Source organism: Verticillium dahliae, genomic scaffold (genome assembly GCF_000150675.1).
Source record: "Verticillium dahliae VdLs.17 supercont1.7 genomic scaffold, whole genome shotgun sequence".
Lineage (NCBI taxonomy): Eukaryota > Fungi > Ascomycota > Sordariomycetes > Glomerellales > Plectosphaerellaceae > Verticillium > Verticillium dahliae.
The window spans coordinates 624,164-638,335 of NW_009276917.1; the positions used below are offsets into that span (position 1 = coordinate 624,164).

The window sequence follows — 14,172 nt, forward strand, 5'->3', positions numbered from 1 at the left end:
GGAGGCAGCGAGATCTCCCTCCATGGCACGTAGGGCGCGACAACTCGATCAGACGATGTCGCCCTCGGTGGAATGCTAAAGTTGCAGAGTCGTACCAATGTCACCTCCTGCGGCAGTCATACAGGCCTACCCTGCGACTCACGCCCGAGAACCCTGACAGACTCGACGCTTCCAGGGGCAGAAGAACGTGTCTGGAAGATTGTGGCAGCCGGGGTGACCTGGTTCACTCGAACATGGTACTGTGCTACGACGCACTGACAGCCAGCGGCCACGAGCGTTCGACCTGCATAAAACAAGACCACCGGCTCAGTCTCACGGCGTGTCTCTGAACTGGACTCTCAGACAGCGCTGCTTGGCAAGACGCTGTCCAGTCTTGTGTTTGATGTGTCAGCCTGTGTATGAGAGGACAGAGAGAAGCATCGTCTGCGTCACGGTACTATGTTGCCACTGGCAACAAGTCGAATTGCAGGTCGAGAAACGCCTCGACCGATCTAAGCACAGGAAGAAGACCGACGAGCGGGGGCGGAAGTAAATCTAATGCAAAAGGTCACCTCGGCTTCCAGGTATACGTCAAGTTTGCTATCTACTTATGTGGGAAGCAGAGCATCGAATGGCTCGAACCTTAATCATCGGCTATGAACGTTCTTCGCGGGACAATCGCTGCGGATCTGACGCTGAGCGAATGCCTTCAGCCTGTTTGTTTTGTACATGCCAAAGGGCACGCGGGATTTCAGTGTGTCGCGCATGGGACGCAAAAAGCATGCTGCTCTGCCTGCCACTGTCTCGGTGAACCGCTGATCTAGCTTCACGTCTCGACTGGTCTGTACATGTACATGTACACCCTGCGTGTAAGGTTACGTGGTGGAAGGCCAACCACCATCCAGCCAACCTACGCACGGGGTTTCGGGGCTTTTCAGGGTCGCCCCAGCGAGGCTACCCTACCAGTCCAGACAGCCGGGCTGGGCTCTGGCCCAGGAGCGGTCATTGGACTCCTGGGAGGCCCATTCACATCGGATATATGTATCCACTCAAGAGCAGATCTGGAGCAGTGGCTGGCCATGTGTATCGTGATATTGGGACAGACAGTAAAATAAGTGGATGGCTGCGAGATGTACAGGAGTGGCCTCAAGGGAGATCGCCTCGTCCGTCTCTGGCTGGGTGTTGGCGTCTTTCGGTGCTCGGCAACGCGGGGAATGGCCTATCCACATGATAGCGTCAACGAGCTTGACGATCCTCGGGGTTCGAGTGTACCTTTCGGGACTGACGCAGGTGATGACAGATCTGACCTCAACCTGCAGTCATATCGGCAACAGCGGCCTAAGAGTGCGCTGGGGTATCAGTGGAAATCAGCAGAGATGGATATGGTATGACGCAAGATCGTGTTTACCCTAGGCATTGATAACGACTTTCTCGACAGATGGCAAGGGATCAGTTAGGTGGCTGGCATTCTTTGAGGAAGAATACTGAATACTGAGGACCAGAGGGCGAAGGCAAGGAACTTGATTGATGCATGACTCGAATGGCCGAAAGATGGCTACCTAGTAACCGATTGTCAGGCTGATACATCTCATCTCGAGACCAACAAGCAGACATGGTGCACTGTTGAGAAGCCCTTGGTGGCTTTCGAGACGGGCAAGCTGGTGACAAAAAAAGCCGCGTGGCGATTCCACCACCAATTCCATCACCACTAATTCTAGTTATAGAGGCCTAGGTAGACCTCCAAGTACATCCAGAACGCGTCAATCACTGAATCGACTTAATGCTATAGAGGGTGCGAGATGTAATAGAAATAAAGGGCAGGATAACTAGATGATAGAAACTGGTAAGTACTTCTATTTATATAGGGGTCCCTAACTAATACAAGTACCTATCTTTTTCCCACGCGGCTTTTTTTGGCACCAGCTTGACGGGTACTGTCGACAAGAGAAGCGGAAGCCACCTCGGTATTCTTGGGGTGTTTGGCAGGCTTGTCAGGTAAAAAGCAATTGAGTGCACAGGGCTATGGTTCTTGGCGTCATCTGCCTGTTAGGCAGTTCTTTGCCGAATTAGTCCCCCGTTCCCGCCCAGCGCCGATGTATATTGGATGACCAGTCAGGTGCCACTCATGTACGGCCTCTCCAGTGGGCAGCCCTTGGTTATTATTGATTGTTTCGACGCGTGCCATTGCTGCCCCCACTACCAGCACAAGCACAGGCAGGAAGCGTCGGAGGTCGACGCGCTTTCTGTGTCTTCACGTCACGTCCTCGATCTCTCCTTCCCCAGCAACCCGCCCTTTAATTGGACTGTGGGGCTAACTCAGACAGGTGTCTCCTATTGGAGCTGGGAACTTGGAGACAGTGCAAGACATTGGACAGCCGAAAGCTCCAAAGCGAACCCCTGATCCCTTGAGCAGGACAGTTGCTCGCTCGCCTCGCCTCGTTTCTCCTCACACCATCCATGACAAACTGAAGCCATCTGCCTTGCGTTCTCCGCTTTGCGCCTATTTCGTTGCTGTCGTTGGTCTTTTGCGTTTGCGTTGCCTGCTGAGAGCACCACCGTCCACTCATTTCAACGGCTTCGGTCCGAGGCCATCCCTCCACGAAAACATTCCCTCCCACCCTCTTCGTGTTCTACAGCCATTTGATTCCCGCCTGCTTGGTCGTTCTGCAACCTCTCCATGGCTGCTGTGCAGTGCCGACGATCGCATCAACAGCTATCTTCTCGCGTCTTGTATATACTCTCTGACATTTCTTAAAAAAACAGAGCGCCTTGCCTAGACGTCCTAACGACTACTAATTCCTACAGCTCGTCGCCCCGCCTACGACCTGAAACATCAACATTCCACTCCCACAAAGCTGAGCTGGGGGAGCTTCCCTTGACCTCACCTGCGTCATTCATCTTAAAGGCTGAACCATCCGCCTACTGCTGTTAGCTTCACTGTCGACTATTTGCATGAATTTCGAACAGACGACCATGGCTACGGCTACCGATCAGCAGGCCGCACCAACGCGGGCCGAGTCCCCTTCGCCTGAGATAGACCCAACACCAGCGATAGGAGCCTACCCTGAGCTCTCTCGCTGTCTGTCGACAGCATCCGATCTATCCCACGGGTCTGGCACCGAGTTCGCCCCCAGGGACTCCCTTGGGAGCATGGGAAGCGATGCGTTCTCCAGACAGTCATCTGCAAGCTATGGCCGCCGCTCCGATGTGAGCTTTGCCTCATCCCGCCATTCGAGTTACAGTGTCGACAGCCGAGCCAGCCGACGACGCGGATACATGCGGCCCCAAGGCACTGCTTTTGCCGCCAGTGCCCAGTCGAGGGAGAGCGTCATGAGTCTTGGGAGCATCGCCCATGTTCAACACTTCTTCGCCCGCACCGGCCTGCTTGACGGCAAGGGTGGTCAGCTTCAGAGGAAGAACAGGAAGCTGAGAGGAACACTGGATTTATCATCCCTCGACGCGGCGAACCTGTCACTACCACTGTTCGCCTCTGATTCCGACTCTTCATATGCTTCCATGGGTAGCAGCCCTGATCTTGCTGCCTCTGGATTCACTGCTGGACCAATGGTCGAGTCACCCATCGATGACGAATATTATTCCGACGAATTCGAAGACAGCGACCCAAACATGCTTCCCCCGACGGCTAGTACATACATCAACCGCGAGAAACCTGTGCCGAAGCCGCCATCCATAGCAGAACTCAAATCATCTCTCACCAGCTCGCTTGAGAAAGCAGCAGCATCTCTCAAGGAAGCAAGGGCACGTCAAGACTCGGCGGAGGAGCAAGAGCATCCCTTCGCCGAAACACCCACGATCGAGATTAGGAATCCAGCAGGCGGTCATACTCGTCAAAAATCCTCCAAGACCCATGGTTGGTTCGAAATCCAAGGGATGCACATTCTCGACGTCATGACGCTCGCCATTCGCGCTGCCAAGATGTACTACACTGCACACGAACAGCCAGAACGCCTTGACGCGATCAAACCCGAGCGCCAGATCCGTGCCGACATATTTTCCGTCATGGAAACGCTGAAGCAGATGGCAACCCGTCGATGGGCTGGAGGTATGCGTGACGAAGAGCTTGACATCCTCGACAGGTGGATCCAAGGTCTCTTCGCTATGCTACAGCAGGAGCATGATATGGAGGAGGCCGAGCGTGCCGAGCAAGCCACTTGGACTTGGCTGCATGGCGACTGGGCTGGGAAGGAAGTGGAACGGGAGCTCTCTTTTATGGCTTCTCTTGAAGTTGGTTTGGGCCTCGGACCACTCCCGGAGTATACCCCATCGACGGGTTTGGCGTCTGGCGATCTCCCTACTCCTTTTCTCAGAAGCATGCAGAATGGGCTTCGCCTCGTGAAGCTTCACAACGCTGCCGTCAAGAAGTCGAAGCGCCGATTCGGCGGCATCACTACCTTCCATGAGGACACGGAAAAGCCGTACCGTTGCGCTGACAATCTTCGATATTGGATCAAGGCAGCAGAACTCAGGTGGGAGGTGCCACTCAAAATTGATGCTCTCGGCATAGTCTATAACAGTAGTCCTGATGTCTGGATCGGACTCGAGACAGCCATTTGGGCGTGGTGCAAAAGGGTGAGGGAGGAGATCTCAACAGAGCTAGCAAGCTGAGGGGTGATAGCGGCAACAACACAGGACAGCGGCAGTGCCTGATGATGTTCAGCTGAGGCCTTCAAAACGGCCATGATTGTATGACTTTTTTTCGGATACCCTGGCGTTAACGAGGCGTTTATTGCTTGGATATCGAACACTCATGTTGATTAGTTTGGAGCCTCACCTTAGCACCTGGCGATTTAGCATTTGGAGAGTCCTCCTACTTCATTTTCCCGTAGTAAGACTAAGTATCTTCATGAATGCCTGTATTTGCCTCCTATGATGCCGCTAGGGTATGTCGAGATTCTTGCGTGGACCCTCTGGTCGTATGTAGTGGTTGTCTGGATGCGGATTTAACTTGAAGGTTAGCCAAATACAGGTCAAATAGCTGAGAATGACGAGGGGATGGCTCGTTCTTCCGGCAGAAATAGTTCTGGAGACCGGCACACAAACCGCATGTGTGCTGCGATTCTCAATGATCAACTCTGAGTATCTGGACTTTTCGTCTTCAAGTCGTATTGGCCGCGGTGGGACGCCGTGATTTTGAGCGTCGTCTTCAAAGCTGCCATCCAGGCCATCACGATATGCGCATGCTAGCTTGCTCAAAGTGACAAATGTCTCCAGCTGGGTAGCCGAATTGGATACTGGGTGCCAGCATCTGCACGGTTCCCAGTTGGACTAGCCGCAAGTTCGAAGTGTAACATATCACATACGAAACTAATTTCAGTATGTCGGTAAGATTGTGGGCTGAGTCGACCACTGTCGGCATTTCATGGTACTCTTTTGCCACAACCGCGCCCACAAGCCCTGATGGTAAAGCCCATCCACCTTGCGATGAGTGGGCAGGTACTCGGAAAGAAGCACTGGGCTACTGTCATACACGTATGATATCTTAGTTGTTCAGGTTAGACAGTCATTTTTTTGGTCTTGCGCGTCAAGAACCATGCACCACAGTAGAGTCCAGGTGTGACTGACAAGTAAGCAGTAAATGACAATCGGACCTGGTCAACAAAGCATAGGTAATAGGAAGAATAGAGCGATAACCCGTAGCTCTGTCGGGTGTGGTATCTGACGTATGGATTGTGGATGGAGTAAGACTGTCACAACGCAATGTAACAAGAAGCCAGGCTGAATACTGTACTCCAGGTATAGGAAACAATGGCATCACGGTTATAGAGAAAGGAAAGCACCCTTTGTCGAGACTTTGGAGGCATTGTGTGAGCACTTCGCTGCAAAATACCCATCGGACAACTAGGGTTATAGCTGGCTCAATCTCGAGCCGGAGGTAATGCTCAGCCACAGAAGTTAAGACATATGTATATACGAGAAGACACATCTTGAAGACTTGGCTTCGACTTAAGGGTCAAATTTTGAGAACGAAGCTTGGGTCACGGTTGAGCGTCGTCAATGAGTATGACAGCACTTATAGCACTTTGGTAGGTCATGGTGTTCTAGCGATGGTCATGGTAGACGAGCACCTGCATCAATTAGAAACGGGTCATTATTTGTCAGCACCCGCCAATCAGCAGACGCCTGGCGCGTAACGCGGCTAAGCGTATGCCGCTAACGCGATTGCTCCTGCATTCGAACAACGGAGAGCTACGTACATGCTGTAGCTGCCTTGCCTCTAACCCGTCACACCAAACCGCCTGCGATACACCACCATCCATCCGCAACGAACACATCACACAACCCCACAGCGCTGTTGATACATTCATTTCTATCAAAAGTCCAGGACATCTCCAGCCCGTCATGTCGTCCGAGGAGGAACGCCAGCAGGCCCTCGATGCCTACCGATCCGAGCTCCTCAAGTCGAGGGAGCTCGAGACGAAGTTGAAGGACTTGCGCCTGGAGATTAGGGAACTACAGAAGGAGTTTGACCGCACCGAAGACTCCATCAAGGCACTGCAAAGTGTAGGCCAGATTATCGGTGAAGTCCTCAAGCAGCTACCAGATGAGCGATGTATGTTTCATGTTCTCGTTGTTCCCCTTCAAACACCGACATGCGTTGACCAAGCCTCTGCGTCACAGTCATCGTCAAGGCCTCCTCTGGGCCGCGGTACGTGGTCGGCTGCCGTACGAAGCTCGACAAGGAGAAGCTGAAGCAAGGAACACGCGTCGCCCTCGACATGACAACACTCACCATCATGCGCATGCTCCCTCGCGAAGTCGACCCTCTCGTCTATAACATGTCCCTCGAGGATCCCGGCCAGGTCAACTTTGCCGGTATTGGTGGCCTGAACGATCAGATTCGCGAACTCCGCGAGTCATTGAGCTGCCACTGAAGAACCCCGAGCTGTTCCTGCGTGTTGGCATCAAGCCCCCGAAAGGGTGTCCTCCTGTACGGCCCCCCTGGTACCGGCAAGACCCTTCTGGCGCGTGCTGTTGCATCTAGTCTCGAGACAAACTTCCTGAAGAGTAAGTCTAGTACCCAGACTATCGTGGCATGACGCAGCAAATAACAGTCAACACAGTCGTTTCCTCTGCCATCGTCGACAAGTACATCGGAGAGTCAGCCCGTTTGATTCGAGAAATGTTCGGCTACGCAAAGGAGCACGAACCCTGCATCATCTTCATGGACGAAATTGACGCCATTGGTGGTCGAAGATTCTCTGAGGGTACCAGTGCGGATCGTGAAATCCAGCGGACGCTCATGGAGCTGCTCAACCAACTCGACGGTTTCGATTACCTTGGCAAGACGAAGATCATCATGGCCACCAACCGACCCGATACCCTTGACCCCGCTCTTCTCCGTGCCGGCCGTCTCGATCGTAAGATTGAGATTCCTCTGCCTAACGAGGTTGGGCGCCTGGAGATTCTCAAGATCCATGCTGCCGGTGTCATCACCGATGGCGAGATTGATTTTGAGAGCGTAGTCAAGATGAGCGATGGCCTGAACGGTGCTGATCTGCGCAATGTTGTCACAGAAGCGTATGTTGAATCATCTTTTCTTTTTTCTGCTTGTTTCTTCCTGTCCCGTTCATGTTTTTTCCTGCATCCTTTCAAACAACACACAACTAACGATGGTTTTTACAGTGGCCTCTTCGCTATCAAGGACTACCGTGATGCCATCAGCCAAGACGATTTCAACAAGGCCGTTCGCAAGGTGGCCGAATCGAAGAAGCTCGAGGGCAAGCTTGAGTACCAGAAGCTCTAGACTGGGACGACGCAAGTTAGTCATCTCGAAGGACCAGGGCTTGTAAAGCTCATAGCTGTAACACGGTCACAATACCCATCATCACAACCGGGACCTCCAGCGGGGATGTGTTGGCTCGGGCAGGGGATATGTAGCGATTGCTGGCGCAGCGAGGTTCGGCGACAGTGCGCTTACCACTAGACATCTCACGTTATACCTTCTCTGGGCGGTCGGACCCGAATATACTGGGTTTGGTGCACTGGAAAAGGAAATACAACGGGCTGAACAAGCCGAAGTTGATTTTGTCGCCTGCAGCCGGAATGTATGTCATCTGAAATCGTGGGTAAACAGCAGATCGTGCATAGCTCTACGTATTATTATAACAGCCTCGCGTAAGGCCGGAAGCTCCACATTTTTAAGCTTGAATGCGGACTACAAATGCAACGGTGACGTCTGAAGCAGTCTGCGTCACTGCAAGACCTACACGCCGTGAATACCTGCCAGGCAAGGCGCCCCGGCCCATCCCGACGTTCAGGAATCCACACTGTCGTAGGCACATCACGTTTGGTCAGGTCAGCCTTGCTTGCCTGGACGTTTATCGCCCATGTGCTGACATCAGAAAAAGCTAGGCTTGGTCGCATATCTAGGCACGGCGGCGCTCAGCCTCAGCAAGGGGACCCCGTCACGAAAAAGGGGCGGCATTGGACTTCGCAGCATGTCGTGCTTCGCAACAAGATGTGTGGGACAACCGCGGTGTTCCACCTGCACATGTGGTGGATACGTGGCGGCGCCCGGTCTCACTGAAGGCCAAATATCTGCGTCTCAATGATACCCGAAATAAAAACCAGGAACGAGGGCGCATATGTCTGTATTGGTGAAGAAAGGCGCAGCGATTTAGGGGTTCCCGGCGAGATCCGGGTTGATGCTATTATTGGTGTGTTGGCGGGGATGCCCAGTGCGCATGGGGGGCCAATAGCTCCCACATTTCCGCTGAGGCTGCACACCTAGGCTGCACCTCGTGCTCGCACCGCACCCAGCCGGACGGTGGCCAGGCCAGACTGGAGCTTTGCCCTCACTTCGTACCTGAGCTGGCTCGGCGGCGGCGCTGCAAGACTCGGAAGTGCCGTCGATCTCAACCGAATTAGCGCTTGAACCGGCGAAATGGTAGTATCGGGAAAACAGGGTCAACAGCATGACACGACATGTGGTTTTCTTTTTGCGGGACGAGAGGTCGGGCAGAGCGTACCAGGCTTGCCAGGGCAATACGAAGTGGAGGTGGGGTCGCGATGAGGTATGCGATGAAACGCTGAGAAGGGGACCGATCTCCAGGTTGCGATGTCGATTATCATCTGATTTTGTGGAGGAGCCCTCTGGACACGAGTGATATTTTGGAGAGAGAGATGGGTAATCCTGAGGACCAAGAAGTCTCCTCGAATATCGGCTGTGTCATGTACGTACATGTCCAGATGGCCGTACTAGGATGCATCTGTGTCGCAGATAAAAAGTCTTTGCGGGAGCATCTCAATAAGCTGGAGATCATTATGGATGACGATTGGGCTGACGGGCTCGACGGGAACATAGTGAGCGGCGAGTGGCGCGTTACAAAAGCGATGCTCCCTGCCACAGAAGGCAGTGACGCTAACCGGCTCCGTCTTAGCGGGCTGCGTGTTTTCGAGAGCACTCCATCGGTCTGGCCAGGGGTTGTTGTTAAGCTAGGTTCCTCGCCTTGCCAGCCGGCCGGTCGTGTGTAGGGTTGCTTTCGCCGCTGCCATGTTTGTTGCCCCTCCACTTGTTGTTGCCAGAGACGACGGACGAGTTCGTGTACGAATAGAGATCGTGGTCGGACGCTAGAATGATCTGGCATTAGGTATCGAGGGCGATGTGGTCGAAGCGGCAATGCCACAATGCAGTGCATGGCGACCAAGGCGAGCCGTTGACGGATGATGTGTTGTCTGTCGCCGGCTCGCTCAACCATATGCAGAGCAGCTAGCAGAAGAAACGAGGTGTTGAATGGTGGTTCAGCTAGTTTTGTTGGATGTCTGCAAACGGGTAGAGACTGGGCAAGAAATGCAGACCGTCTCACACCAGCCCATGGGTGGACTTCCGAATTCTGAAAGATGTTCCTCCTTGATGCGACTTCATGAGTCTAGATCTCAGTACTTGCTTGCTGACCTGATCGCATGTGAAAGAAAACCAGAACATCAAGTGAGACTGATGTTGCTGCTAGAGGCTGGTAAATGGGCATTCCCGTGCGTCTCAGTGTTGACAGAATTGAGGGTCCTGGCCATGTGTTTACTACCCAAGCGGGTTGCAAAAAAAATGAGACGTACTGAATGCTTCACCCCAGCCCCTCTACCTAGAATAACTGCACAACACTACTACGAGACACCTACAAGATCTAGAATTATAGTGACTATTGAGTTTATAGATCAGTATAATGTACACTATTTTAAAGAAAGGCTTTTCGCCTAGACTGAAGCTCTGGAGTCGTTATAGAAATGTATAGCTGAATAGCTGGGTAGTAGGAATGGTTATGGGGGAGGGATCTGGTACGTCTCATTTTTTTTGCAACCCGCTTGCTACCCCCACCATCGGATTGTGCGCGCTTGGTCCTTGCACCCGTCTTTTGTCCCGCGCCAGGTCTGTTCATTTTGCCCCTGAACAAGACAGACGCCTTGAGTGGCAGCATTGAAATGCGCAGACCACACCGCTCCGAAGAACCAGGGGAGATGGTGAAGATGATGGATGCTGGAGGTACCTGAGTACCGCCTCTCTTGATTTGCGAGTCGCGGAGCAAGCTGGCAGCCGCCTACCGGAGACTCAGCAACCCTGGCAGCCACACCTGCGCGCCCATGCGCGGTTCTGAGAAGGTGCCCCCCCCTGCCCCTCCACTGCCTTGTCGTACCTTGCCCACTCGTCAATGCCTCAGAGAAACGCCCAACACCCACCACGCAGCTCGAGACGCTACTCCCCTAGCCCATCTGAGACCTTGGCCACATAAAGCTCTCCCAGCTCCCTCCTATTTCCCCCCTCCATTGACCTCTCCTTTCTCTCCTCTCTTGTCTCCTCCTGCTCTCGCTATTTCACCTGCTCTACCCCTCTCCAGACGCCGATTCTCCTCCTTGATACCCGAACCGCTTGCCTACAGAACTCCACCCTCGTTCCGGCACCGATCAGCGACTCTTGCGTCTCTCTTTCCCCTACTATCTTTCTCACCGTACCTCTTCAGTCTCTGTCAACATGTGGTATGTACCAGCTTTGCCTCGCCTTGTTGCACTACTACAGAGTTTCGAGCGGCGGCCGGGGCCGTTGGGCGTCCAGGTTGTCACTATACGGACTGGATGCTGGATTTTCGCCTGGGGAAGCTCCGCGGATGGGAATCCATTGGGCTGTCTTGACCATCAGAAGCTGACTGCGATACGTTTCCAATAGTGGCATTTTCGGTTACGTCAACTACCTGGTGGAGAAGGACCGCAAGTTCATCGTAGACACTTTGATCAACGGTAAGCAGCTCCTGACATGCTAAGACGAAGCAATCTGAAAGGCCTAGCACGGCTTTACAACTGCTGTGCTCCCCCTATCCCCGCCTCCCAGTCTCCTCGGCAACACACATCACATTGCCCCTCCATTTCATGCTGACGCACTCTTCGCTTTCAGGTCTTTCGCGCCTTGAGTACCGTGGCTATGATTCAGCCGGTCTGGCCGTCGATGGCGACAAGAAGAATGAGGTCTTCGCCTACAAGGAGGTTGGCAAGGTCGCCAAGCTCAAGCAGCTCATTGAGGAGTCCAAGCCCGACCTGACCCAGATCTTCGACTCTCACGCTGGTATTGCCCACACCCGATGGGCTACCCACGGCCCTCCTTCTCGCCTGAACTGCCACCCCCACCGGTACGTCTGCACCTGAATTTGATTCGAGCTGCGATCCGAACTCGACCGAGTAAAAGCCCGCGCGGCTCAAGCCATGCGTCGCCCCAATGACTAGGGCCATTGCCAACCCACCCACACATCAAGTTGACTTTTGCCTTCCCGCTGCAGATCTGACCCCACTTGGGAGTTCACCGTCGTCCACAATGGTATCATCACCAACTACAAGGAGCTGAGGACGCTGCTCAGCAGCAAGGGCTTCAAGTTCGAGACCGAGACAGACACCGAGTGCATCGCCAAGCTGGCGAAGTACCTGTACGATCAGCACCCCAACGTCGGCTTCACCGATCTCACCAAGGCTGTCATCTCCGAGCTCGAGGGTGCTTACGGTCTGCTGATCAAGTCCGTTCACTACCCCCACGAGGTTGTTGCCGCTCGCAAGGGTTCTCCTCTCGTTATCGGCGTCAAGACTCAGCGCCGCATGAAGGTCGATTTCGTCGATGTTGAGTATTCCGACGAGAACACCGCCCTCCCCGCCGAGGAGGCTTCCCAGAATGTCGCCCTCAAGAAGCAGAACGACCTGCTTAACCCTACTTCTCTGCTGGCTGCCCCTGACAAGTCCCTACTGCACCGTTCTCAGTCGCGTGCCTTCATGACCGACGATGGCATGCCTATGCCGACCGAGTTCTTCCTCTCTTCGGACCCTTCTGCTATTGTTGAGCACACCAAGAAGGTCATGTACCTTGAGGATGACGACATTGCCCACATCCACGAGGGCTCGCTGAACATCCACCGCCTCAAGAAGGCTGACGGCAGCTCCAACGTCCGTACTATTCAGACCCTCGAGCTCGAGCTCCAGGAGATCATGAAGGGCAAGTTCGACCACTTCATGCAGAAGGAGATTTTCGAGCAGCCCGAATCTGTGGTCAACACCATGCGTGGCCGTCTCGATGTTGCCAACAAGACTGTCACTCTTGGCGGCCTGCGCTCGTACATCTCGACCATCCGCCGCTGCCGCCGCATCATCTTCATTGCTTGCGGCACCAGCTACCACTCTTGCATGGCTGTTCGTGGTATCTTCGAGGAGCTTGCTGAGATCCCGATTGCGGTTGAGCTGGCCTCCGACTTCCTTGACAGACAGGCCCCCGTCTTCCGTGACGACACTTGCGTCTTCGTCTCCCAGTCTGGCGAGACGGCCGACTCGCTCATGGCCCTGCGCTACTGCCTCGAGCGCGGTGCTCTGACCGTCGGTATTGTCAACGTCGTTGGCTCCTCCATCTCCCTCCTCACCCACTGCGGTGTGCACGTTAATGCCGGCCCCGAGATCGGTGTTGCTTCTACCAAGGCCTACACCTCGCAGTTCATCGCCATGGTCATGTTCGCGCTGTCTCTCAGCGAGGACCGTGCCTCCAAGCAGAAGCGTCGTGAGGAGATTATCGAGGGTCTCTCCCACATCAGCGACCAGATCAAGGACATCCTTACCCAGGACCAGGCCATCAAGGAGCTCTGTGCCAAGACGTTCAAGAACCAGAAGTCGCTTCTTCTGTTGGGCCGTGGCAGCCAATTCTCCACCGCTCTCGAGGGTGCGCTGAAGATCAAGGAAATCTCCTACCTTCACTGCGAGGCTGTCATGTCCGGTGAGCTTAAGCACGGTGTGCTGGCTCTGGTCGACGAGAACCTCCCCATCATCATGATTCTTACCCGCGATGAGATCTTCACCAAGTCTCTCAACGCCTACCAGCAGGGTATGTATACTTCCGTTACCCCCCATTTGAGACTGTCAGCTAACTTGTACACTAGTCGTTGCTCGCAGCGGCAAGCCCATTGTCATTTGCAACCCCAACGACGAGGAGTTCAGCGCCAGCCAGGCTCAGAAGATTGAGATCCCCAAGACGGTCGATGCCCTGCAGGGTATTCTGAACGTCATTCCCCTCCAGCTGATTGCCTACTGGCTCGCCGTCGGCGAGGGTCTCAACGTCGATTTCCCTCGCAACCTGGCCAAATCGGTCACTGTCGAGTAAGCAGAGCAATATGAGGTAGCATGGTCGCGATACATTTGCTGCGATTCATGATTTTGTTTTTCTGCCTGTCGCTTCAGCCGAATTGGAGTTGGAGGACGTAAAATATGGGGTTACGGGGGAAGGGCCGGCCCTTATTTCTCTCACGTTTGGATGAGTTCCTTCGATGGGAGGTAATGTCAGGCGGCGCGAATGCTGGCCATGTTCAGCATGTACTACGGGAAAGGAACGTCACGAAAGGATATGGTCGATTGAGTATAGCGAATTGATGTTTTTAGAGACAAAGTTTGTTCGTCGTCGTCGGTGTGTATGTGATTGGTGCCTTTGTCATGTCATAAACATGGCGTTTCGTGGCAACCACCGAACAACGACCCATTTGATAATTAGACCAGGGCAACGCTGAACGGCGGGCGCGGTCAAGCCAAGTAAGCGGACCACGCCGTGTTTCGGTCACAGTTTAGTCACACAGGATTCTACCAGGCAACCAAGTCATTCATCGTGCAACATTTCATTGAATTCCGTCTAGTGGTACAACGCCGGTCCGGCCTCTCTTGACTCGGTACACC

At 53.9% G+C, this 14,172-nt stretch overlaps 3 protein-coding genes across 3 annotated transcripts; all 3 read left to right on the forward strand.

Annotated features, from left to right (window-relative positions):
• Positions 1-2,952: 2,952 nt before the first annotated feature.
• Positions 2,953-4,605, forward strand: VDAG_04270 (uncharacterized protein; the record flags this gene model as incomplete). Its single annotated transcript, XM_009650717.1, has 1 exon — positions 2,953-4,605. One exon carries the CDS (start codon positions 2,953-2,955, stop codon positions 4,603-4,605), a length of 1,653 nt encoding a protein of 550 aa, XP_009649012.1.
• Positions 4,606-6,339: 1,734 nt separating this feature from the next.
• VDAG_04271 (26S protease subunit RPT4) lies at positions 6,340-8,031 on the forward strand (the record flags this gene model as incomplete). Its single annotated transcript, XM_009650718.1, has 5 exons — positions 6,340-6,550; positions 6,619-6,853; positions 6,908-7,005; positions 7,062-7,518; positions 7,624-8,031. The coding sequence occupies 5 exons, from the start codon at positions 6,340-6,342 to the stop codon at positions 7,742-7,744; spliced, it is 1,122 nt and encodes a 373-aa protein (XP_009649013.1). The 3' UTR covers positions 7,745-8,031.
• A 2,932-nt stretch (positions 8,032-10,963) lies between these two features.
• On the forward strand, positions 10,964-13,888 carry VDAG_04272 (glucosamine-fructose-6-phosphate aminotransferase; the record flags this gene model as incomplete). Its single annotated transcript, XM_009650719.1, has 5 exons — positions 10,964-10,968; positions 11,156-11,226; positions 11,381-11,612; positions 11,760-13,333; positions 13,389-13,888. The coding sequence occupies 5 exons, from the start codon at positions 10,964-10,966 to the stop codon at positions 13,607-13,609; spliced, it is 2,103 nt and encodes a 700-aa protein (XP_009649014.1). The 3' UTR covers positions 13,610-13,888.
• Positions 13,889-14,172: the final 284 nt, after the last annotated feature.